Consider the following 25,777-nt stretch of genomic DNA (forward strand, 5'->3'; position numbering starts at 1 on the left):
CTCATGGGTTCCCCTCAAGGCAGTCTCCCACACCCTGCCACCCTGATGGGGGCTGTGTGGATGCCCAGGTTAGCATCCAGCTCATTCTCTGAGCTGGCTGGGGGGCTGCCAGCCTGGGAAGAGCGAGACTCTGTGCTCTTGAAACTGTGACCAACTCAGGACCCCCTGATGTCCCCATCAGAGGCAGGTGTCACTCAGAGGGTCTCAGCCTGGAGGAGAGAAGGCCAGCGCTTCTGCCCTGCTCCCTGCTAAGGCCAGTCCAGGGATCATGGTTTGAGTGCCAGGGGCTCAGCCTGCTTCTGAGGCTCCCATCCCATGCATGATCTTGGATTTCTTTCTTTTCTATTTCTTTCTCATATAAAGCAACCTTTATGCAAAATACAAAACAAATAGATATATAAACATGTATATGTATTCTCACAGATTAACTGTAGAATGAAGACTGCTATACCAGGAAGTGAACATCCGTTGCAGTATGTAACTCTACTCCCAAACAGAAGGTGAACTCCCAATGAAGCTGTTAAATATACCTTGACAATAGGATACTAGACTTTGTATCATTGTCTACACTTACAGTGCCTTGACACATTGAAACAGCAGAATGTTTGGTGATTGTCACTGAAGGACTATACTATTATAATATGGGGAAAATAGCGGGGTGCCATGAGGGGGTGGAAAGGGGAATCCCCGTACCTATGGAAGAGTATCATGAAAATTTTTAAAATAAATAAATAAATAAAATCTTGGATTTCTGTCTTTGAAACACACACAACATGGAGGCAGAGAAACTCTGACCCCAAACCGCCTCCACGGCCATGGCTTGTCAGCCTTGGCACTGGGGAACTCTGTGTCATGAGCAGCTCTTCTATGCGTGGGAGGTCGTTTAGCAATGTCCCTGGCCTCTGTCCACCAGACGCCAGTGTACCTCCTCCCTCCCACCCACCATCTCCAGACTTTGGCCAAATGTTCTGCACTTGAGAGCCACAGCACTCGGGGCTGGCAGAGTTACCTTAGTGTGGAGGTGCCTTGGGGGCTCTCAGGCAACTCAGGTAGCCTGAAGTCAAGCTCAGTATCTCAGGCAAATTAAGAGCCCAAGTTGGGCCAGTGGGCAGGGGAGGGAGGTGGGAATGGATGACAGGATGACCATGCAAACTCCTTTTTTGTCCTGGAAGAGGAAGCCCTTTAGGAGGGAAAAGGCAGGTCCCTAAACCTACCTAAACTCAACCCGAGAATTTGCTGATGAAAATAAGCCATGCACTGAGGATCAGGTTTCTGTGGTATTGTGTGTTTATTAATGCTTTTTAAAAAAAGATTTATTTATTTTTATTGCAAAGTCAGATATACAGAGAGGAGAAGAGACAGAGAAGATCTTCTTCCATCTGTTGATTCACTTTCCCAAGTGGCCACACAGCTGGAGCTGGGCCGACCTGAAGCCAGGAGCCAGGAACTTCTTTCAGGTCTCCCATATGGGTGCAGGGTCCCAAGGCTTTGGGCCATCCTTGATTGCTTTCCCAGGCCACAAGCAGGGAGCTGGATGGGAAGCAGCGCTGCTGGGATTAGAACTGGTGCTCATATGGGATCCTGGCATGTGTTAAAGTGAGGACTTCAGCCCCTAGGCTAGCGCACAGTGTCATATTAATGTTTTCAAAGATTTATTTACTCATCTGAAAGGGAGAGTTACACAGAGATCTTCTAATCTGCTGGTCCACTCCCCAAATGGCCACAATGACTAGAGCTGGGTTGGTCTGAAGCCAGGAGCCAAGATCTAGGAGCCAGGACCTTTGGGTCTCCCACATGGTGGTACCCAAGCCCTCAGGCGATCCTCCAATGTTTTCCCAGACACATTAGCAGGGAGCTGAATTGTAGTTCAAGAATAAGAACTGCAGGAAGCAAAGGAATTCCTAGGCACTGTGGCCATGGACCTCAGGTCCATCCAGGGCCAGCACACAGACTGGGCTGCAGATTCTCCAGGCAGCACCCAGCAGCCAGTCACCCACGCCTCTGGGCTCCAGGCCCTTCCAGGAAAACCTGCTGCTCGCTGTTTACTTTCAGTGGCATCCAACAAAGCAAACTTGATCTTAACCAAAGGGAACATATTTTTTCCCCTTAAGAGATCCGATTGAAGTGGAATCCCAGCCATAAAGTGTACCCGGGCTTTGGAGCTTGGGGTTTTATTTTTGGTCATGGTCTCGTTGTCGAAAAGAGAAAAGAGCCAGGATTTCATGGTGATTTGCAGCTGTGGCTTTAATCATCTTTTTAAAACAGCCACACAGTGATGTTCAGTGTGATCTCGCTTTGCTTTCCCTGGGGTGGATTTTACTGAGATCTTTTTTTTTAAAAGCAAAATTTTTAACAATAAGCATTTATTATAAAGTGCTGTAGGTCTGTGAAATGTTGAGGTCATGAGGACAGGTTCAAGAGGTAAAGAGCATTGTCCAAGGACACAGAACACATCAACGAGAATAATAAATGTTACTGTTATTAATTAATACAAGTTGAGCATTCCTGACCCAGAAATCCAGAATGTTCCAAATTGCAAGACTTTTTGTGCACTGACAGGATGCTTGAGGGGGAATTCCATCTCATGGACAAAATTATTAAAACTACTGCATAAGATTACAGGCTACATGTGTAAGGCACACAGAAACAAACAAATTTGGTACTTAGACTGGAGGTGCCTAAGGTGTTTTCTTGTGTACATGCAAATATTCCCAAATCCCCAAAACCTTGAATGAAATCTGAAACACTTCTTGCCCCAGGCATTTTCAATAAGTGATAGTCAACCTGGTTCTTTTTTTCTTCCTTCCCTATATATATATATATATAACTTGAAAGGCAGTTACAGAGAGAGAGAGAGAGAGAGAGAAAATTTTTCATCTGCCGGCTCACTCCCCAAATGGCCAGCCAGGAGCTTCTTCCTGGTCAATGTAGGTGCCCTGGCCCAAGAACTTGGCCATCCTCTCTGCCTTCCCAGGCACACTGACAGGGAGCTGGATTCAAAATGGAGCAGCTGGAACTACCCCATATACCACACCGCTGGTGGTAGCTTACTTCCAGGACACCTGGCATGACCCTTACATGCGCACACCTGTGTGTCTCCAGTTGCAGCAATGCCAGGGGTGGGGATGAAGGCCGATGCTTTCTTTGTACAGCCCAGACACCCATAATTTGACCTGGAGGCTCGGGTATCTTCTGAGACCTTACTGTTGGCATCAGCTGCCGTGGCCATTGGAACCTCTACCTCCCACCAGGCTAGCAGCAGGAAGCCTGGGAGTGTGTGGCACACAGGACCCAGGCAAACTTTCCAGGAAGAAGGACCTCGTCTTACAGTCTCCGGGGCCAAGATGCAAACTGATGCTGTCTCCTCAGCTTTCCCTCCAGTCTCCCCTTGCATCTTCTTGCAGGTGAGGAGTGAAGTTGGTGCCTTCTTTCATCCCTGAAGAGTAGCCCTGCTCCCTAGGGAAGCCTGGGCTGCTGTCACCACCAGGCACAATGCTTGAACAGTCTTTCCACTCAAAGCCAGCCCCTCTCTCTCCTTGGGCCAAGGCTCCCAGAAACCCAGCTGTCAGCAGCGTGACATATAAACACGGAGACTCTCACTGTCCTGGACTGCTGCCATGGCAAACCAGGGGTCATGTTCTTTTCCCGTGGATAACAAGATGGGAGTTCAAGGGCAGTTCTGCTCAACTGCAAGTTCAACAAGGAAGTTCTCCCAGGGGCTTGGCCTTCCAGCTCGCCTGGTCCACTCTGTTGAATGGCCACATTGGGGTCAATGCCCTGTGCGTGGGACCTGTGTTCCGAGCAGTGTTCTGCTCTCAGTAGAGTCCTCAGCTTGGTTCAGCTTGTGCTGCCACCATCGCAGGGTCTGGACACATCCAAACAAAACACCTCACATGGCATATTGCACTGAACCCTGCAGATCAGACAGCTGGCCCTGGTCCACCTTCAAAACGCTCGGAGTCCACTATGACAGCTGGCCTTTTGGAGACTTACTGCCTTGGATTCTCTTACCCACAAACTTCATGTCCCCTGACCGAGTCCTTATAGCCTTGGCACCTGTACTGTGCAATGACAGTTATCTAACTGGACAAGGGCTCCTAACTCTTCAAGTTCACAAGAGCCAATGGGATCCAAGTAAATCCAACATCTCCTGGTCATTTCAGGTTTAATACTCTGTGACTTTGGTGTGAAGGCTCAAGCCAATGTGAGCTTTGCACCCTTTTTCCTTCTCCTGGGACATGCTCACATCAACAAAAATCAACTTTAGGCCTGCACTGTGGTGCAGTTGGTTAGGATATTGCCTGTGACACCAGCATCTGCATATGGGTAATGGTTAGTTTCCAGCTACTCCATTTCCAAATCAGTTTCCTGCTAGTCATCTCGGAGGGGAGCGGAGGATGACTAGTGCTTGAGGCCCTGTACTCTCATGGGAAATCCAGATGAAGCTCCTGATTTCTGGCTTTGGCCTGACCCAGCACTGGCTATTACTGTTGTACTTGACTGGGGAATAAACCAGGAGGTGGAATGTGTGTGTGTGTGTGTGTGTGTGTGTGTGTGTGTGTGTGTGTATTCCTGTATGTAACTCTGACTTTCAAAAATAAGTGAATAAGTGAAGGGGCTGTGACATAGTGGGTAGAGCTGGTGCCTGCAGCACGGACATCCCACATGAGTATTGATTTGAGTCCTGGCTGTTCCACTTCTGATCTAAGAAAGCAGCAGAGGATGGGCCAAGTCTTGGACCTCTGTACCACATGGGAGACTTGTAAGTAGCCCCTGGCTCCTGGCTCTAAACCAGCCCAGCTCTAGCCAGTAAGTCCATTTGTGGCATGAACCAGTAGATGAAAGATCTCTCTCTCTCTCTCTCTCTGTAACTAGGACTTTCAAGTAAATAAATACATCTTAAAGGAAAAAAAAAAAAAAAACTTCTTTATCTAAAATTCAAATTGAACTGGGCCCCTTGTTCCAAGTAGGAATTTTTCTCTACCCAAACTGGGTAACTGACCCTGTGCGGCACCCAACATAAGTAGTTGGCTCAGTGCCAACAGCTGGACAGGCAGGGACCCCTTCAAGCCATGGGAACCTGCACACTTGAGGGAAGGTGGGGCTGATCACCCCGCGGCCTGCTAGTCCTGAGTGCAGCCTTCACTTCTTTCTACTGATTGCAACCAAGCAGTTTTGGAGCAGAGGAGAATCCCGGAATCTGGAGCATTTGAAGAAGAGGGCATGGCTGAGGACAAGTGAGTAGGTGCAGCAGAGGGCAGAACCTGGCAGGTGGGGGAGTGGATGGTGCTGTACCTGGCTGTGCACATCCTGCAGCCTGCATGCCCGGATTCAGATTTCATTACTGTTACCTCACTTTGAGTTACTCACAGATGGGCTGCCCTGTGCCTCAGTTTCTCCATGGGCAAAATGAAATGAACCTTGCAGATTTTTTTTTTTAAACAATTGATGGTGATAGACATCTGTCAGTCACTTAGAAGAGACTCACAGGGCAGGTGGCACTCAGCACATCTACTCTAACATCCTGAGTAGCTCTCAGGCGGAAGCAAGGGGTCCAGCAAGGGAGTTTCCTAGCATCCACAAAGAAACACTGCCCCCATGGCCTCCTCTGGATGCTCAACTCCCTCAGTGGTACAGTAGATCTGTAGACTAGTACCCACATCGTACTCCATTGCCCACCAACTCCATGTCTGGAAGCCTCCTGCCACCTACATGGAGTCCCCTCCCATGAAGGCGGGGAGCCTGGAGAGAAGCCCATGGGCAAGCCATGCATCTATGTGAAGAGTGTGGGCTCGGCACACAGAGGTACGGGTGCAAAGAAGAAGGGCTTCCTAGAGGAAGGGGCCACCAGTGGGGCTGTAGCTAGGTCAGAGTCCATTCTAAGAGTGGCCCCAAATGGGAGGGGGGAGTTCTCATCTATGCTTACAGTTTCTGGAGAGTCTGGCAGCAGTACCATTTGGGGGAAGGTGACGGGTTGTAGATATCACTTGTGATTCTAGCACTCTGTATCAGGATACCTGGGTTTGAATAGTATCTCCCCCTTCCAATTCCAGCTTCCTATTAATGCACCTTAAGAACCAGCAGGTGATAGCTCAAATACTGGGTCTCTGTCCCCATATGGGAGATCAGGATCCTGGCTTTGTTCTGGACATTTAGGAAGTGAACCTACAGATGGCAGCCCTATGCCTCCAATAAGTAGAGTATTTTTAAAAAAAATATTTAGGGCCCGGCGTCGTGGCCTAGCGGCTAAAGTCCTCGCCTTGAAAGCCCCGGGATCCCATATGGGCGCCGGTTCTAATCCCGGCAGCTCCGCTTCCCATCCAGCTCCCTGCTGTGGCCTGGGAAAGCAAGAGAGGATGGCCCAATGCATTGGGACCCTGCACCCGCGTGGGAGACCCGGAAGAGGTTCCAGGTTCCCGGCTTCGGATAGGCGCGCGTCAGCCCGTTGCGGCTCACTTGGGGAGTGAATCATCGGACGGAAGATCTTCCTCTCTGTCTCTCCTCCTCTCTGTATATCTGGCTGTAATAAAATGAATAAATCTTTAAAAAAAAATTTAAAAATCAAACAGTGTTGGGCCTGGCGGGATGGCTCAGTGGCTTAAATCCTTGCCTTGTAACTGCCAGGATCCCATATGGGTGCCAGTTTGTGTCCCAGCTGCTCCACTTCCCATCCAGTTCCATGTTTTTAGCTGGGAAGGCAATGGAAGACGATCTAAAGCCTTGGGATCCTGCACTAGCATGGGAGACCTGGAGGAAACTCCTGGCTCCTGACCTCAGATTGGCTCAGCTCCAGCCATTGCAGCTACTTGGGCAATGAAGCAGTGGACAGATCTTTTGTAGGACCCAGTGCAATAGCCCAGTGACTAAAGTTCTCTCCTTGCACATATGGGCACTGGTTCTAATCCTGGTGGCCCCACTTCCCATCCAATCCCCTGCTTGTGGTCTGGGAAAGCAGTCAAGGACGGCTCAATGCCTTGGGACTCTATGTCTGTGTGGGAGACCCGGAAGGGGCTCCTGGCTCCTGGTTCCAGACTGGTGCAGCTCCAGCCGTTGCAGCCACTTGCAGAGTGAATCAATGCATGGAAGATCTTCCTCTCTGTCTCTCCTCCTCTCTTACATCCGACTTTCCAATAAAAATAAGTAAATATTTTTCAAAAGATCTTTGTCTCTGTAAATCTGCCTTTCCAATAAAAAAAATAAATATTTAAAAAATAATTAGAACTATAGCCAGGCCAGGGCAAGCCTGGACTCCCTGTGCCTTAGGTGTTCTCTCACTTTCATAATTCCTTTTGTTCTCCTGCAGCTCTTCCTCTGTCACATCTAGGCCGGCACCATCCATTAGACAGACACCAGGTGAGCCAGCCGCGTCTGTCCTTTCTCTTTTTCTAGTACCCATGGGAAAAAGGGGAAGGAAACAGATCAAATGAACATTCTCAGAATTTCTTTTATTTCCATTTACTCCCCTGCTTGTGAGGCAGCATCATTCCAAGATGTAGCCAATAAAAACATGGCTGCTGACCTCTATGGAGCGAGGAGTTAGGGAGCACGGGCTGTGACATCCCAGTGTGTGCTTTCTATTTCTGGCACATGGTCGTTCGGCTGAGTGCTCAGCAGGCCCACGTGGCTGGGAGCCGCAGCCTTGGATCTGGATCAGCCGACCAAAGCTGACTGGCCCCTCCCCCCGGGAGGCAGAGACACTAAGCAAGTCAGAACACGGTCCCAGCTGTGGCTTTCGAGCTCCTGAAGAGAATCCACAGCAGAATGCATGGTTCGGAGAGTCAAGATGTAGACTGTGAGCTAGATGACCCAGCCATGCCATTAGAGCTCTGGACCCCCGAGAAGGATGTGAGGACAACAACTCCATCATCCAGCCCTGGTGTGAAAGACTAAGGCCTGTGTAAGGACAGGGACAGAGGAAAACTGATGAGATGTGGGGACTGGCAAGAGCTGCAGAAGGTAGCTCTGTACCTGGCCCCATTCATGGCTACTACCCTACAGAGCAAGCATATTACATGTTATGTTATATTACAAGTACGTTAGCCAGCTAACTCACCGCATCCAGGTAGGTGGCTAGTGCCTTATCTCCCCCTGTGCATCCAACATTCTGGTGTCTCTGGGGGAGCTGATAGCTAGGAGAGGAGTCCAGGCAAATGAGATTTGGGGTAGCCCAAGGGTCTGCATCCCAGGGTGTCCTCTGGAAGGGTACAGAGAGAGCCAAGACAGCCAGTGCCACCAGACAGGGACAGTAAGGAAGTGGCAAAGGACACTGAAGCTGAGCCCCAGTCTGGAGAGGGGTGGGTGACAGGCAGAGGGGACATCAGCGGCCAAGGCAAAGGGCAGTGGGAGGCCCCACCGCGCCAGGATCAAAATGCAGGTGCTTAGGTTCTCTCTCTTTTTAAATTTATTTTCACTTTATTTGAAAGCCACGCAGAGAGATCTTCTAGCTGCAGGTACATCCCCAAACATCCAAAACAGCCAAAGCCAGGAACCTAGAACCCAATTCAGGTCCCCAAATATTTGTGGCAGAAATTCACTCCCTGCTGCTACCCAGGGTGCGCACTGGCACAGAACTGGCTCGGAAGTGGAGAAGGAACCAGGACTTGAATAGTCATTCCCAAGTGGTGTCTAGACCAGTGTGCCAAATGCCAGCCCCAGAAGGCTGCCTCTTTATTGCCAACTCTGAAGACCCTGCTCTGCCAGGCCCTGCTTGCTGCAGACATTCTCATTGTAGACCGTGGGGATCGCTTCTCAGCCTTTTGGCTAAGATCAAGTGCAGGCCATGTGGGACCTCATCGCAAACTCACGGCTGAAGCCCCTCTTGGCCACACGAAACCACTCAGGCCTGGTTCCTGCTGTGCAGTCCATGACGACACAATCCTCAATCATTCTCATTCTCCCTGGGGACCTGAATCAGGGCATCTCTGAGTGCCTGTCTCCTCGCTTTCAAAGTGGAGACAGTGAATCTCATCACCTCAGCCCCAGGTGGAGCAGGTCCAAAGTAAAGGGTGACAGTGGAATCCCCAGCGTTGGTGTCTGCAACTAGTGGCTCTCAGAATGCTGAGGGTGAGTGTGCAATCCCCCTCATCACAGCCCTGGCCAGGAGACTGGGAAGACAAGAGTTTATCATCCAGGAACTGGGCCACTCACAGGAAAACTGTCCCTGGAGTCCCAATTCTACGGAGGCAAGTTTATTGATGTGTGAAATTTTCTCATTGATTATTCCTACCTTTCTTTTAAATACATTTTTTCATTCCACATACAGTGCTCATCTAAAGCACTGTAAATTGAGAAAGACATAATCATAAACGTAGGTACAACAAATCCACAAATGCCATGAACTGGGGCTTCTGAAAATGAAGGGCACAGGGATGATTCTGGAGTGAAGGGGTGGATAGTTCTGTGTCTTGGATGAGGTCGGCTCCAGCACTGCACACATCTGCCAAAGCTCATAGAACTGCTACTGGGAAAAATGAAATTCATTGTGTGGAAAATATACGTTGGTAACAACAATTTTCAAATGATGAGCACTGCTCAACAGTAGCAATGACACTCTACATTATGCAAGCATTAAATCAGTGGTAATAGATGCTATCCCTGGTGTTAGGGGAGAACATGAAAACCATCTGGAATTTTGGAGGCAGACAGATCCAGACTACTGGATCTGAGTGGTGGTGAATATATAAGCTCTTCATATCAACATTCAACCCCAGTGCCATCAAAGTGGCACAGCGGGTTAAACCATAGCTTAAGAAACCAGCACCCCATATAGGGGCCCCAGGTCAAGTCCCAGCTGCTCTGCTTCCAATCCAGCTGCCTGCTAATGTGCCTGGGAAAGCAGCAGAAGACAGTCTAAGTACTTGAGATCCTGTCACCCATGTGTTTATAAAAAACAAAATAAATCTTTGTGAAAAACAAGAGCAGGGGTAGGGGGCAAGACTGGTCTCTCCCTGCTCTCTGGTTTCTGTTCTTACCACATGATCATCTTGTGCACACGCTCCGACACCATTGGCTTGGATTGTGATGCAGCCAAGGGAGCCCACCAGGAACAGTGCCCATGCTGCGCTGCCTGAACTTTCATGACTCCCAAAACAGTGAGCTGAATAACTCTCCCTCCTTTGTAAGTACTTAGCACCTGGTGCCCTTCATAGCAACAGCAAACAAACACACAGTCCAATTCCATCTGGTACCCTTGAGGCTGTCCTTGGATGAGGACTGACCTCTTGGAATCACTCCCACTCCCTGAGTCTGATGTAGACCCCATGGCCAGGCTGGTGACCCAGCAGATGGCAAGCACCATTCCATGGTTTCCTCCCTTCAGGTGCCAGATACAGCACATGCAACAGCTCTGTTCCACTTCTGCCTACTCCAGAGCATTTGAATAACCATGGAGTTTTGCCTAGCCCAGTTGCTGGGGCTAAAGCGATCCTATCTGCTCATTGGACATGTGTTCCCGAAGCTGCCCAAGCATATGGGGGCAGTATTACCGAAGCAGGTGGCACCCTGCCACGTGGCAACTTTGCTTTGGGACAGCCCCTCACAGGGATACATGGCAGGGACTTCCATCTGGCAGGACTAGTGAGAGAAAAGTTGGGAAGAGAGGTTGCAAAGGGATAAAACAGTTACCTTGCTGAAACCTTTGGCGACTAAAGTGTCGGCAAGCGCCTGGCTGATCCCATCTATGCAAGCAACATCTTTGTCTCCCATGGGTTCGGAGAGGAAAGCTCTGAGCCTGGGTGACACGTAAGCCATCTCCTGCAACAGCAGCGGGGAGTGAAAAGGATTAGCAGGTGTCACCGTTCTCAGTGCAAGTAGATACTGGGGGAATTCCCTCAGCTGGCCGAGGAGATGGGGATGGCAGATGGTAGGCGCCCTCCCACCATGTAGCATGTACTGCCTGCTCTGAAGGCCTTACACATCCATTCCCATCTGGGTAGATGAAGGCAAGAATAATACCAACCACAAATGAGTTCCTCAAATCCACTCTCACAGGCTATACTCCATGGTAAGAACTGCAGTGGGTTTCTTGCCAACTCTCCCCTCTCTGTGCTTAAAGACACAGCTTGTGGGACTGGTGATGTTAAGCCTCTACTTGGGACACTGGACCCCACATGAGAGTGCCCATGTGAGTCTCAGCTGGTCCACTTTCAATCCAACTTCCTGCTGATGCACCTCCCTGGGGAGGCAGCAGATGATGGCCCAACCATCTGGGATGGAATTCTGGGCTCCTGATTTCAGCCTGGTCTAGCCCTAGACATGGTGGTCATTTGGAGAGTGAACCAACAGGTGAAAGATCTCTCTGTCTCTTTAAGATGAAACAAAAATAGACACAGACAAAGCTTGCATCTTTTAACTAATTAACCTACCCTTCTATCTTTATTACCTGATACTTTGAAAAAAAATTTATTTGAAATGCAGAGTTTGAGAGAGAGAAGAAGAGAGACAGTGTGAGAACTCTTCCATCTCCTGCCTAACTCCTCTAAGCCAAGACTGGGCCAGACCAAAGCCAGACGCATGAGCTTCTCCTGGATCTCCCATGTGGGTGCGGGGCCCATGCACTTGGGTTTTTTTCTGTTGCTTTCCTAGGCTTGTTAACAGGAAGCTGGATTGGAAGTTGAGCAGCTGAAATTCCAACTGGTGTCCACATGGGATTCTGGTGTCAAAGGCAGTTGCTTCACCTACAGTGCTGCCCCCCTCCCTCCACCTGATACTTTTGCCGCATTTTTTAAAACAAGATTTATTTATTTTATTGGAAAATCAGATATACAGGAGAAGGAGAGACAGAGAGGAAGATTTTCTATCCAATAATTCACTCCCCAAAAAGCCGCAATAGCCAGGAGCGTTTTATGGGTTTCTAAAACGGTTGCAGGGTCCCAAGGCTTTGGGCCGTCCTCGATTGCTTTCCCAGGCCACAAGTGGGGAGCTGGATGGGAAGCAGGGCCGCTGGGATTAGAACTGGCACCCAAATGGGATCCAGGTGCATATGAGGTGAGAACTTTAGCCACTTGGCTGCCATGCCAGGCCTGCACCACATTTTATTTTGAAGAGTTGCTATACTCTGTTTCGGTTGGATGTTTGGTTGCAGTAATAGAACACTCTTTGAGCAAGTGCACATATTAAACATGGCATTATATAGCTCAAAAGTCCAGGAGAGAGGTTAGGTATAACATAATCAGGGTCCAGCTCCATTTACCTTTGATTCTTTGCCCTGTATTGGTTTCCACCTCAGTTCTCCTCGTGGTGGTAGGATAGCTCATATTTTCCAACAACTGCTTAGCAATGTTTTTCTGATATGCAACAAGTTCACTTTTTGGTTTGAGATCAGAGTTAACGGCATGCTGCAGTCATAGATCTGAAGGTAGAGTTAGCTTGCTCTAAGATACATAGGCTGAGAGTTCTGAACAAAATCGGGACTGTTATCCAGTAGAGGGGTGATGTTTGTTACAGCAGTAGCCCATAATATCTTACTATGAGTCACCTCTCTTGGGCTACTCAACATCTTACTTTTACCTGGTGAGCAAAAATACACTTGGCTATAGCAGACTCACTCTCTTCTGCAAAAGGATGCAACCCTGTTATAATTCAATTACTGGATTCAATTCAAGGCTGTGTTTAGGGGTGGGGAGGCACATTATACTCTTTTGCATATGGGGAAATTAAATGTTCAAGTTCAACCCCAGAACACAACTAGAAAGGAGAGGAGAGACAGGGAAGCATGTTTCTTGTCCTTGGTCACTGCTGGATCCCCTGTTGCAGTGGTAACGTGAGGTCCTTGACCAGGCCATTTGGCAGCCTCCAGCTTTGTGCTTGTTGGCATATGAGTGGGTATGGGGTTGATGTCTTCCTGAGAGACTTGCTGTTATAGCACTGCACTGCTTACGGGGCAAATTCAACGATTGCCTGTGGGGATGAGCTATCTCAGGCCATGGCTAGCTGTATTACTCAGCAACTCAGCTCCCTTAAGAACTTAATGTGTTCCTTTTCCTCAAGTCAGGCTGATGCTCAGAGCCATGCACCTGCTCAGTCAGAATCTTTGAAATGCCAGCTAGCCTCTACAACTCACCATGACCTTGCTGTTTTATCTGTGTGGCCCAAGTTGGCACCCCAAATCTTCCCCTGATCATCCCTTCTACCCTTGCCATACACCCTGCATCCTTACAATTAGTCAAGTGCTTCCTTTTTTATAAGTGGCTGTACATTTTTTAAGTGTTATTTTTATTTGAAAGGCAGAGTTATAAAGAGAAGGCAGAGACAGGCAGGGAAAACTATCTTCCAGACACTGGTTGGCTCCCCAAATGGCTGCAACAGCTGGAACCGAGGAAGCCAGTGCCAAGAGCTTCTTCCAGATCTCCCATGTGGAAGCAAGGGCCCAAGGACCTAAGTCTCATGGCTGAAAGTTGCTTCACTGGGGGACTAATGCTGTGGTACAGCAGACTAAGCTGGCACTTGCAAGGCCGGCATCCCGCATGACCACCCTTCCCTCCTTCCTTCCTTCCTTCCTTCCTTCCTTCCTTCCTTCCTTCCTTCCTCCCTCCCTCCCTCCCTCCCTCCCTCCCTCCCTCTTTCTTTCTTTCTTTCTTTCTTTCTTTCTTTCTTTCTTTCTTTCCTTCCTTCCTTCCTTCCTTCCTTCCTTCCTTCCTTCCTTCCTTCCTTCCTTCCTTCCTTCCTTCCTTCCTTCCTTCCTTCCTTCCTTCCTTCCTTCCTTCCTTCCTTCCTTCCGAGGACCTTAACTATTACGCTATCACGCCGGCATCCCGCATGAGCACAGTTTCTAATCTCGGCCGTTCCACTTCTGATCCAGCTCCCTGCTAATGCAACTGAGAAACGCAGTAGAGGATAGCCCATGAGCTTGGGATCCTGCCACATGCATGCGAGATGTGGGTGAATTCCAGTTTCTGGCATTGGCCTGGCCCTGTCCTGGCTGATGTAGGCATTTAGGGGGTTCATCAGTAGATGGAAGATCTCTCTATCTCTGTGACAGTCTACCTTTCAAATAATTCTTTCTTTCATTACACAGAAATGGAGCTAAAGTGTATAACACATGTTTTCCCTGAATCTTCTCAAGTCCTCTGGTATTCCCAGGGGATGATGACAGCCTCGAGGACCATAGCTACCTCTTAATGGCACCCACCCTCCACCCAGCCTCCCTGCTTGGAACTGTGCCAACACAGGGTTGCACTCACTGCCTTCCGATCACAGCATCTGTCCCCCTTGTCCCCATTCTCTAGAGCTATCTACAGAGTTGAGCTCCGTTTGGGAGCCTTTTTGTGCAGGGTCAGTCTGTCCACTTCAGAGGCAGGAAGTCTGAGGGTCAATATGGATGGATGTTAAGGCATTGAGTTTAGAAACAGGGTCCTCCTAAGGCAAGTGGGCTTCATGCATACTCTGATTCTTGAAGGGAAACAAGATGAGAGAGTGTTCCAGGTCCCTGACCCTGGGGGTTTCAACACACAGGGGTACTGGAAACTGTGACTCCACTGTGATGAGGAGGGTTTCCCCTAAATACAAAAGCTGGGGAGCACTTCAGCATCCACTGGCTGTCTGAGTTGATGACTGGGAATGGTGACCAGCTGGGCATTGGCCTGGAAAGAATCCAGGACTCAGCGGCAAGGAATTGCTTGGAAATCCCGTAAGCCACAGCAGCTGTGCTGAGGGAAAATTCCATACGCTCCCCTTGTTGGCCATCTGGTCAGTTAAATGCCTCTGCCTGCTCAACCTTCTAAGAAGAAATGCAAAGGACAACACTGCTATCAGGGCAGCAGCAGCAGCAGGAGAGGTGAGGCCCGACTAGTTGCCCCTTCCATGTGTTTGCTTTTCTCACGCACCTCATCCAGCATGGATCCTTGAATCACCTACTGTGGGTGGTGGGCTGGGCTGGATGGTGATATTTTTTTTCAATCCTTTTAAAGGTCCAGCGGCAGTAGCATAAGCCGTCAGAACCAGCAGTCTGTGCATTTCTCAAGATGTCTTCGGCTGTAATGGTAGCTCCCTGCTGGGGGAACTCACCAGGCAATGTCTGGAAACACCTGTCATTGTTCCAGTTGCGGGAAGGAGCCATACCACTGGCATCTCGAGAATGCTAAACGTCCCACAATGCACAAGACACTCCTGACAACAAAGGGTTATTGCCTCAAGTGTCAACATGGAGAAAGGAACTCTGGCCAAGAAGCAAGAGAAAATCCTGACTTCACTGGTCTTACTAAGCAATATCTCTCATCTTCCAATGTCAGAAACCCTAAAAGGAGGCAGGACCCTGGATTTCGTCAGTTGGTGGCTCTCTGGACTGAACCTGCTTCTCAAGGACCAGGCCAGCTCTCCCCCAGGCTCCCAACACACCTGCAGACTGGCTTGGATCTATCTCGACAGGAAAGCAACTGTAGGAAGAGAGCCCATTTCTTGTTGGTGGATGTCAGCAGCCTGTCTCAGAAGCTCTGCAGCAGAACACCAATGGGTCTCATGGGCTGGAATCAGGCGACAAGCCCACCGAGAAGGCAGTCACTGGCTGGGTGAGGCTGGGTGTGGTCAAGTTAGCCTTCCTGGAAGCACATGGCCACTGAGGCGAACATCCGGTCTATAAGGAGGAGAAAGACAGGAAGTGGATGCTGGGCAGACAAACAAGAGACACTCCTATGCCTGCTAACCCTGATTTCTTGATAAAGTTTATTTGAAAGGCAGAGAATAGGAGACAGAAAGACATCAGGTCACACCAAAGCCAGGAGCCAGAAACTCAAAAAAAAAAAATGTATTACAATGATTGCTTCTCAAAGTTTAGCAGGTGTAAGAACCACTTGAGAACAGGTCATGTTAAAAATAGAATGCAGGATCTGGGGTGGGTGTCATGGTATAGCAAGTTAAGCCCCCTTAGGTGTCCCAAAACAGAGTCTGGGATTAAACTCCATCTCTGGTTCCACTCTAACTTCCTGCTAATGCACCTGGGAGCAGTAGATGATGGAAGGTTCAAGTACTTGGGTTCCTAGTGGAGTTCCTGGCCCCTGATTTTGGCCTGGTTCAGCCCTAGCTGTTACTGGCATTTGGGGAATGAGCCACGGATGAAAGATCTCTTATTTTAAAATAAAATAAAATAAAATAGCCCAACAAGGTAGCCTAGTGGCTAAAGTCCTTGCCTTGAACGCGCCAGGATCCCACATGGTGCCGGTTTGTATCCTAATGGCCCTGCTTCCCATCCAGCTCACCGCTTGTGGCCTGGGAAAGCAGCTGAGGATGGCCCAAAGCCTTGGGACTCTGCACCCACATGGGAGGCTGGGAACAACTCCTGGCTCCTGGCTTCAGATCAGCATAGCTCCAGCTGTAGTGACCAGTTGAGGAGTGAATCAACGGACAGAAGATCTCTATCTCTCTTCCTCTCTGTATATCTGACTTTCCAATAAAAATTTTTAAATGTTTTTTAATTAAATAAAAATATCTTTTAAATGCAGGTTCTGGCTTGTGCATCAGCTCAGCTACAGCCAGTCTAGCCAGCTCTTGATCCACAGGCCCACCTGCGGTCATAAGTCACTAATGATGACATCTGTCTTTTCATGTGATGTTACTGTGAGCAAACACAGCTCGCCAAATTTGCCATCTCGACCATTTCTAAATTCACATTCAGTGCGTTGGGTATGTCCACGCTGTGGAACAGGCAACTTCCAGACCTGTTTTGCAAAACTGAAGCGCTGTATCCATGACACAGATTCCCCATCCAGCAATCCTCAGTCCATGGCATCTATCTGACTCCTACTTTCCATCTGTGTGAATCAGATTGCCCTAGGTTTGTCAGACCAGAGCAATCGGTCAGTTTGTGAGCCCCTGTGTCTGGCTGACTTCACTTAGCATAACGCCCTTGAGGTTCATCCATGAATGTGGACTTCCTTCCTTTTCAATGCCAGAATTCTGCCCTATTTTGTTCATGCTTCATCTGTTGATTGGCACTTTTGCTCCCACTTTTTTTTTACTGTTGTGAAAATGGGTGCACAAATATTTCTTTGAGACCCAGCTTCCAGTTCTTGGAATATAAACTCAGCTATGGCGTAGCTGGGTCATGTACAGCTTCTAGTTTTCATTTTTGAGGGAAACATCCACTGATCTAAGGGGCAATGTCACTGGTTCCTAGATACGAAAGCTCATATTCAACTCACATGGGAGAGATGAACAAACGACTGGTGCTTTGGCTCCTCCTCTGGAGAGGGATTTCCTGGCTGCGGCCAGGACATCAGAATCTTCTCAGCTCCCTAAGTGGCTCCAAAGTTGCAAAGTTGGAGGACCACTGCCACCTATTTGTCATTGCTTCTTTCTCACACATTCTGAGCAGCCTTGTTAGGATGATGGGACTTCCTGTTGGGACCTGAAATGCCCCTGACACCTTGTGCTGTAGATTCCTCGGCTCCCAGGTAATGCTACCCCAGTCCCCAGCACATCCTATCTTCCTTAGCCATCAACAGGAAGACTTAACGATGACCCTGATGTCTTTGAAGTCACAAAACTTCAGAACAGGCAATTTCCATAATCACCTTTTTCCCCTGCCTACCACCCCCTAAAAAAAGTTTTAAAGGATTGAAGATCTTTAAAAGGAAGTTTTACCTGTGATTTGACCTGCCCTTAGAAGCCACTCTATTGGCTTAGGAATGAGGGGGAGACACTAGAAGTGCCCTGATCCACATGGAACAGGGCTCTGCACAGCACTCTTGTGTTCCCTAGTCCGTCCTGATCTAGCCTGAACCTCTCTCTTCACCCGTAAGAACAAGTGAGGACCTAGAACTTAAGTAACCTGCCCTAGAGCAGGCTTCTAGCAGATTGCCCACTCACAGTCCCAGGGGGAATCAGCCCTCCTCCAAGTCCAGCTTCGGGGCTGGCTGGGTTCTCATCAGCTACAGCACCTTAGCAAATGCCTCAACACAGCTCCATCCTGTAGAAGGGTTTGGGATTCTCTCAGTGTCTTTGAACCTCAAAGTATTGCTGGGGGAAGCTGTGTTGTGACCTCAATCAGTGCTGGTTTTCTAGATGTTCAGAGAATTGCCTAGTTAAACAAGGGATAAATGAGTCAACAGCTCCCAGTTGCTAATGTTTGATCATCTTTAAAGATCATTGGAAAGTTAAAAAAAAGAGAGAGAGAGAGAGAAAAGCTGTAAGCTGTCTTTATGAGAAGCGGGTCACAAACATGTGGGTTTCTGATAAACCAGGGGAGATGGGAACACATGGGAGGGGTGCTGTCTGACCATGCAAACAGCTGTTTGGGGTTTGGGATAAAGTTTTCCAGTGGGGATATTGTCTACAAATTCCACAAGTGAAGCTGATATTCTCTGAAAATGGCAAGATAATACAAAAAGTGACTCTCATTGGAATGTGACTCCCCCTGAAACGTGAATGGGAAAAGTGCAGTTGTTTAGAATGACTTGATTATATGTTATTTTAAATGTATATATTTAAATTATGAAAGTATAAAGCTATTTTTTCTGTGCCTTTTAAAAATTTCATAAATTCAGGAGCCAGCACTGTCATACAACAAGTTAAATAGACACCCGTGAAGTCAACATCCCCAAGTGCCCTGGTTCTAGTCCTGCCTGTTACACTTCCCAACCAGTTCCCTACTAATGCACCTGGGAAATCAGTGAAAGATGGCCCAAGAGCTTGGCCACCTGCCACCCATGTGGGACACCCAGGCTGGCACAGCCATTTGGTAAGTGAGCCAGTAGATACAAGATCTCTTTCTCTGAATCTCTCCCTCTCTCCTTGTGACTCTTTCATATAAAATAAAACTTAACAATTAAAAAAATCATACATTCAAATAGCCAAAGCCCATTTTGCAAACATTAGAGCAAGTTAAGGGATTATCTTTCTTATTTATTTGTTTTTGTTTTAGAAAAAGAAGGCTCCACCTCACTGGTGCACGCCCCCAAATGCTCACAATAGCCTGGGTCCATAGCCTGGAGCCAGGAATTCCATGGCGTCTCTTGTGTGAATGGCAGGAATCCAACTGTTTGAGCTCCCAGGGTGCACAGAGGCAGGGAACTTGAATCATGAATTAGAGCCGGGATGGGAACCCAGGTGCCTGACCCAGCATCCCTTTTTTTTTTTTTTAAGATTTATTTATTTATATTGCGAAGTCAGATATACAGAGAGGAGGAAAGACATAGAGGAAGATCTTTGGTCCAATGATGGTTCACTCCCCAAGCTGCTACACCGGCTGGAGCTGAGCCAATCTGAAGCCAAGAGCCAGTAGCTTCTTCTTGGTCTCCCACACAGGTGCAGGGTCCCACGGCTTTGGGCCGTCCTTGACTGCCTTCCCAGGCCACAAGCAGGGAGCTGGATGGGAAGCAGAGCCACCAGGCTTAGAACTAGCGACCATATGGGATCCAGCTGCATGCAAGCCGAAGACTTTAGCCACTACGCTATAGAGCAGGGCCCCCGACCCAGCATCTTAATCACTCAGCAAACACCTGTCCCAGAGCCACTGTACCTTCACATTGGCCTTATATCTGGGCACATGTGGCATTGCTTATCCCAGAGCACTGAGATGTTCACACTCAAACTTTGTGTATTCCTTTCATGTTACCCCTCCCCTACTCATTACCCCCCTTTTTCTTAAGAGATGTATTGATTTATTCTGCTGCTTTTCCTAGGCCATCAGCAGGGATCTGAATGGGAAGCAGAGTACCTGGAGCACGAACTGGTGCCTATACAGGATGCCAGTGTTTCAGGCGGTAGCTTTACTTGCTATGCCACAATGCTGGTCCCTTCTTTCCTCTTTCTTGAGGGGTGTAAGAAGAAACATCACAAAGCAAGAACTCTGCATCTGTTGTAACATTGTTGAGAATGCCATGACTTGCACTTTGCTCTATAATATCTCCCACAGGATATATTTCTTTGGGCATCTTAATTGCAAGGAGAAAAAAAAAAACTTTCTCCAAAAAAGTTTTAATATCGTGTTTCCCTTTCCCCTCTGTCTACCAGGAAGCTCTGAGCTAAATATCATGATTATATGCAGGGAATGAAATGATCTCTCCCTTAGTTAAATCGTGCTTCTTTAGCACAATGGCTTTACTGCAAAACATTCTTGTCCCCCAAGTACCCACACCCTTTAGCTAAGGCTTCCAAGAGACAGAGAAAGCAAATCCTTCCAAGCCAAGCAGATGCACAAGAAAGCCCAAGATCCATCTCTAACACCCCCAAAGCAGGACAGCTGTCCTTCACCAAGGTCAGGGGTGATCCTGGGATTGTGCCTGCTGAGGCTGGGAGGGACCCAGGCCTCCTCATGAGGGTGGTGGAAGGGGCCAGCCTGGAGGCAGCTGTCATTCTCTCATGCTTCCCCACATCTGGGCTCTGAAGGATCCCTGTCTAATGGTCAGTACTACTTCCTGGCTCCCTGCACCTCTCCCCCAACTCTTATACCTACAGCTCACCTCCCACCCCAGGTCAGAGAAGAAGAAAGAATAAGAAGGGAGAAAGAAAAAAAGGAGGGAGGTGGTGTTACTTTGCACTGAGGCTAGCCTTGTCACCCCCATGCTGCTAAGGGTCCCGGAGGACCCCGGAAGGAGAAACACCTCTCTCTGTCTCCCTCTCCTTCTTGGGATAGAAACTCATGCTCTCAGGTAGTCATCACCAGACCTGCCTTTCATAGTGCACCCCAGGATCCCGTGGCTGGAGAATGTTCTTCTACTTCCCACCTCCCCCCCCCCCCCCCCGTCCCAGGGTCTGCTTCCTCTGGGAGGATGGCTCAGCTGGGAGCAGAGCTTGCTGCTGGCCCTCCCTGCCCCACCTGAGGAGAGCTCACCTGAGAAGGCAGGGGACACTCATCACTCACATGCCCAGATCTGGCCATGCCTGGAAAGCATCTACCCCAGGTTTGTCAGCTATGTTAAGCAACATAAAACAAAACAAAACAAAACAAAAAACAAACAAACAAAAAACCCAAAACATGGTTTTGTTTAATTCAGTTTAAGTTGGGATTGCACACTCCACCACCCCATCCTTTTTTTTTTTAAGGATATATTTACTTATTTGAAAGCCAGAGTTACAGAGAGAGATCTTCCATCCATTGGTTCACTTCTCAAATGACTGCAACAGCCTGGGTCAGGCCACAGCCAGGAGCAAAAACCTTTTTCTGGGTCTCTCAGGTGGAGGGGCCATCTTCAGCTGCTTTCCTGGGTGCATTTAGCAAAGAGCTGGGTTGGAAGCTGAGGAATACAAACCTGAACCTGTGTCCATATGGGATGCTGGTGCCACAGCGGGAGGCTTAACTTGCTAGACTACAACACCAGCCCTGTGCCATTGCCCCATTTAAAAACAAACAATCCTAACTGTGCCACAATTGTAACTCATTCACTCACCCACTCAGCATGTTCTTGTAGAACATGAGGTATGTACCAAGCGCCGTGCTGGGCACAAAATTATTGCCAGACAGCTGCAGATCTAGAGTAAGATTAATCTCATGGCCTAGGCATCAGGAAGAGAAGAAATCATTTTTCTTTGAGCATTAGTGGTCAGCTCTGAAAAACGAAGGTAGTGGTGCATCACGTTCAACCTCTGCCTGGGTTGCCGACATCAAATTGGGCAGCCAATTTGAATCCTGGCTGCTCCACCTCCAACCCAGCTCCCTGCTAATACACCTGAGAAAACAACAGAGGACAGGCCAAGTCCTTGGGTCCCTGCATCCACATGGGAGACCTGGAAGAAGCTCTGGGCTCTTGACTACAAATTGGCATAGCCAGAGCCACTTTGGTCACTTGGGGAGTAAACAGTGGATGGAGAGTTCCACAGTGGATGGAAGATGCTCTCTGTTTCTCCCTCCCTCCCTCTCTCGAACTCTGCCTTTCAAATAAATAAAAATGATAAGTATTATTATTATTACTTTCCTTGGTTTTTTTTTTGTACCACTCCCACTGTCACAACAAGTTCTTTTATTCCTTTGCTCCTGGTTGGCTCACGAGCACCCTTCATTATGGATCTTTTTGCTATTGGTCCTTCAGTGCCAAATATGACACTTTCCCCAGGGCCTCATCAGAATTTCCCCCACATTTCACTAAGCCCTGTCTGCGGACAAGGTCTTGAGGTCAATGTAGGAACCTGCAGAGCCAAGGCCGACCGCAGATGCCTCCTTCAGAGAAAACTCAACTGGATACACAGAGTACGGGATACTAGATTCCAGGAGTGGAGAGCTCACTTCTTTGGAGAACTTGGAAGGTCAATGCAAGTCAAGGATACAGACCTCAGACCAGGACCATCCGGGTCTGACAGCCACTGCCAACTTCAGCTGGGAGTGACAGGCTGCGGCCCTATCTCGGCCTTGATGGGCACCAGCAAGTGACCTCGAGCAGGTTGCAGAAAACTCAGAACACTGGTAACACTCTCGTTCATCGTTCTAGTTCCTTCCAATGCTCATCTCTGTTTAGTCTTAAGATGGTACAGCTGCATAGAGGCCACAGTCCCTTTGTTACCCCTTTCAAATCCAAAATGCTCTGAACACCAGAAGTTCTTTACATGTTTTGTTTTGTTTTTCCTTTGGGTTCGGGCAGGTGGGCACAAGAGACTTTGTTGGCAGCCAAACCTGGCCTGAACTGATGTGAGGCTATTTATAGTCTTTCTGATCCCACTTAGTCTGAATCTGTGTATGTTTTGCCACAGGAATATTAATGGAATTGTTTACAGGGAGCATTGCCAGACTCCACTGGGAATGTTTAATATACAGAAGAGGCAGCATCATGCCTTTATAAAATAAATAAATAGATAAATTTCAAACATTCAAATTCCTATATACTACAGGCTCAGCAGGTTTCACAGGTGGTCAGCAAGACTACTGTGCCTGCAGTGTGGTCTCCGCAGCCAGTCCACACTCCACCTTGCTGCTCCACGATTCTCTGCCTCCCAAGCTCCCTCTTTCTGAAAACTGCCTCTTCTGGTAAAAACCTGATCCAGGCTGAGAGTGTTTGTCTAGTTGGTGATTCCAGCCAGGACTGTTCTTTCATGAAAATAAGAGGTGGTGTCACTTCAACAAGTCTGTGGAGGGGAGTAAATCAACAGACCGAAGGTCATCCTCTCTGTCTCTCCTTCTTTCTGTATATCAGACTTTCCAAATAAAAATAATAAATAAAAAAAAAATCTTTAAAAAAAAGTCTGTGGAAAATCAGCTTAAAAGATGTGTCTATTTGGGTGTAAAAAAGGTTTGAATTTTTTCTGGCTGTCAGACCCAGATGGTCCTAGAAGCAAAGTCTGGAGCCCATAAAATCGATCTGCTCTCCGCTTGCTGATTCTCTGGGACAGGCGAGCCCTTCGCTTTGGCAATGTCCCTTTACAGTTCATGCATGTTAGTGCAGCTTGCAGCTCCCACGTGGGAGGTGCGGATGCAGTTCCTGGCTTATTAAGTGTGGTCCAACCCTGGTTGTTGTGGCCATTTGGGGAGTAAGCCAATGGATGTTCTATCTCTTCCTTCTGCACTCTCGTAATTCTGCCTTTGAAATACACAAATGCTTGAAAAAATAATAATAGTGCATATCATCATGGTAAAATGCATATTATCAACAAGCTACACATTGGTTGCAAAAATGTCTTGTGTGAAAAGAAACTTGCCCTTCAGTTCCACTTTTCTCAAGCATTTGGAACTTTGCTGTATTGCCTTCCCTGGGGGGCCCTGCTGCTTGCAAGATATCTGAAGCTGATCTGTTGAGCTCTACCAAGAACAGTCATGCGCACGCGATTGCCCTCCATGATCAAGACATCTGCCTTCGGCAAAGGTGGACGATGCTTCACCTTTTACTTCTCATTGTAGCAAAATGTACCACAAAAAAAGGTTACCGCCTTAGTCATCTTTACACGTGCAGCTTAACTGTGTGATGCAGTCACGTGACTGTATCACCAATTTCCAGGAGGGTTTCACACCCAGTAAACAGCTCCTCATGGCCCCTTATCCACGTCTTGGCAACCACATTGCACCTTCTGTCTCCATGTATTTGACTACACTGGCTACCTCAAATAAGTGGACTCAGACACTGCCAGTGCCACATCTGTGCTTAGACACAGGATGCAAATTCTTTATGACTGAATAGTATTACCATATGCATACACAGTCACCTATCAGTGGCTGCAGCGGACTGGTGCCAGGATGCCCCTAGATACTAAAACCTACAGATGCTCACATGCTTTATAATGCATATATTTGCAGGAAATCTACCCATGTACTCCCTTTTCTAGATTACTGAATACAATTAAAATGCTATGTGACTGTAGCTGCTACATTGTTGAAAGAATATGGATAGAAGAATCTGAACTTACTCAGCATTGCTGCCATTTTTAAAAACAATTTTAAATTCATATTATTTGAATGCACAGAAGTGAAGGGCCATCATGCTTTGCTTATCCATTTACCCATCAATTGACTCTTTTTGGCCATTTTGGGTAATACTGTTAGGAACACATGTGTCCTTATATCGCTTGAACCTCTTCATGTGCACTCTCTTGTACGTGGAGTGTAGTTATTTTTTAAATGGGTCTTTGCTTATTTATTGAGAGTTAGATCAGGAGCTCCCGCAGGCCAGTTTACTCTCCAGATGCCTACCACAGCCTGAGGCTGGCCAAACACTGCTTCCCAGTCCAGCATTATGAGTGCACTTCTTTTTGCCAGGATAATCCTAGAGAGAATGCAACTTGGGAAGGTGAAGGAGTGGCTGCTCCAGGAGAAAGGAAGGGGAAGGAGGGTCGCCTTCTCTGCCCCATGGATTCTAGAAAAAGGAAGGTGAAAGCTCATTCCACGGTGCACAGGAGCCTCTTCCAGCGAAGGCGGAAATGACAATGTTTGGGAAGTAGGCAGTGGGGGCAGGGACTTGACCTTTCCTCAGAGGGACAAGAATCCGGAAGTGGGCAGACAAGTTGCATTCCAGAGGCCAAGTCTGGACTGTTGGATGGACTGTGGGGATACATACAGGGGCATGGTGCATGAGAGGGAGAGGTCTGCTTCCCAGGGCTTACAAGCAGATGCCAAGGACAGGGACACGTCCAAAGTACTTGGGGGCAGTGCCACAAATGGTGGTCAGACAGGGCAGAAGATCCCTCAGACATTGATTGAAGAGTCACCCCCTGCAGTTAAGATGAAGAGGTCCCATGAGTGGGGACCTTGGCAGCTACCACCAAGTGACCAAGCCGCAGGCTGCAACCCGGCGCACCCAGGCAGCTCTCCCAGAGTGAAGGAGTGTGCACTGATTGCCACAGGATCACCATCATCCCACAAACCTCAGTGTGCGATTCCCTGCCCCAACCGCCAGGAAGACACAACAGCTGTGTGCTTGTGGGTCTCTTACAGCTCTCTCTTACAGCTGTGTGCTTGTGGGTCATTAGGAAGAGGATGGGGAAGGGCAGAGCCAGCCAGGACAGCCCAGGCAGAAGCTGCCTGTTGACACTGCAGTGGGTATTGTTTGAAGAGACAGAAGTATAGGTGCCATTGCTGCCACGCCCAGGTCACCATGACCAGCCAGTGTACCCAGCCCAGCTGCTCCAGGTGCCAGCTATTCCTCACCAAGGAGCTGGAGGTTGCTTGATCAGACTCTTGCCTAAGGCTATCAACCTGTAGATATGCAAGTCCCAGATCAGAGCCCATCATCTCAAATTCTCTGGCTGGAATCAGACAAAAGGCAGCTCACCTGACACAGTGTCTACTTCCCTTGCTGAGCCATGTGCACATACACTGGGGGGAAGGGGATGTCCCCTTGGGCTCTGCTTCTAGGATGTGCCAAACAAGACATAAGCGTTTTCCCCTAGACTGCATGTCCCTGCTCCCCAGCAGGTGGAGGTGCCCAAG

The 25,777-nt window shown here is 48.4% G+C and overlaps 1 protein-coding gene across 3 annotated transcripts in view; it reads right to left on the reverse strand.

Annotated features, from left to right (window-relative positions):
* The window catches only part of BANF2 (BANF family member 2), a 91,294-nt gene that overhangs the window by 49,034 nt on the left and 16,483 nt on the right, over positions 1 to 25,777 (reverse strand). For all 3 annotated transcript variants that reach the window (XR_009247422.1, XM_058679327.1, XM_058679326.1), the window contains exons 2-3: positions 15,330 to 15,568; positions 10,624 to 10,749 (exon numbers count right to left, since the gene is read on the reverse strand). Coding sequence is in view for 2 of the 3 variants with exons in the window: in XM_058679327.1 (XP_058535310.1) it covers positions 10,624 to 10,749 (126 nt within the window). In the remaining variant the exon portion in view is untranslated. The remainder of the gene's footprint in view (positions 1 to 10,623; positions 10,750 to 15,329; positions 15,569 to 25,777) is intronic.

The sequence above is a fragment of the Ochotona princeps genome, chromosome 22 (assembly GCF_030435755.1).
Source record: "Ochotona princeps isolate mOchPri1 chromosome 22, mOchPri1.hap1, whole genome shotgun sequence".
NCBI lineage: Eukaryota > Metazoa > Chordata > Mammalia > Lagomorpha > Ochotonidae > Ochotona > Ochotona princeps.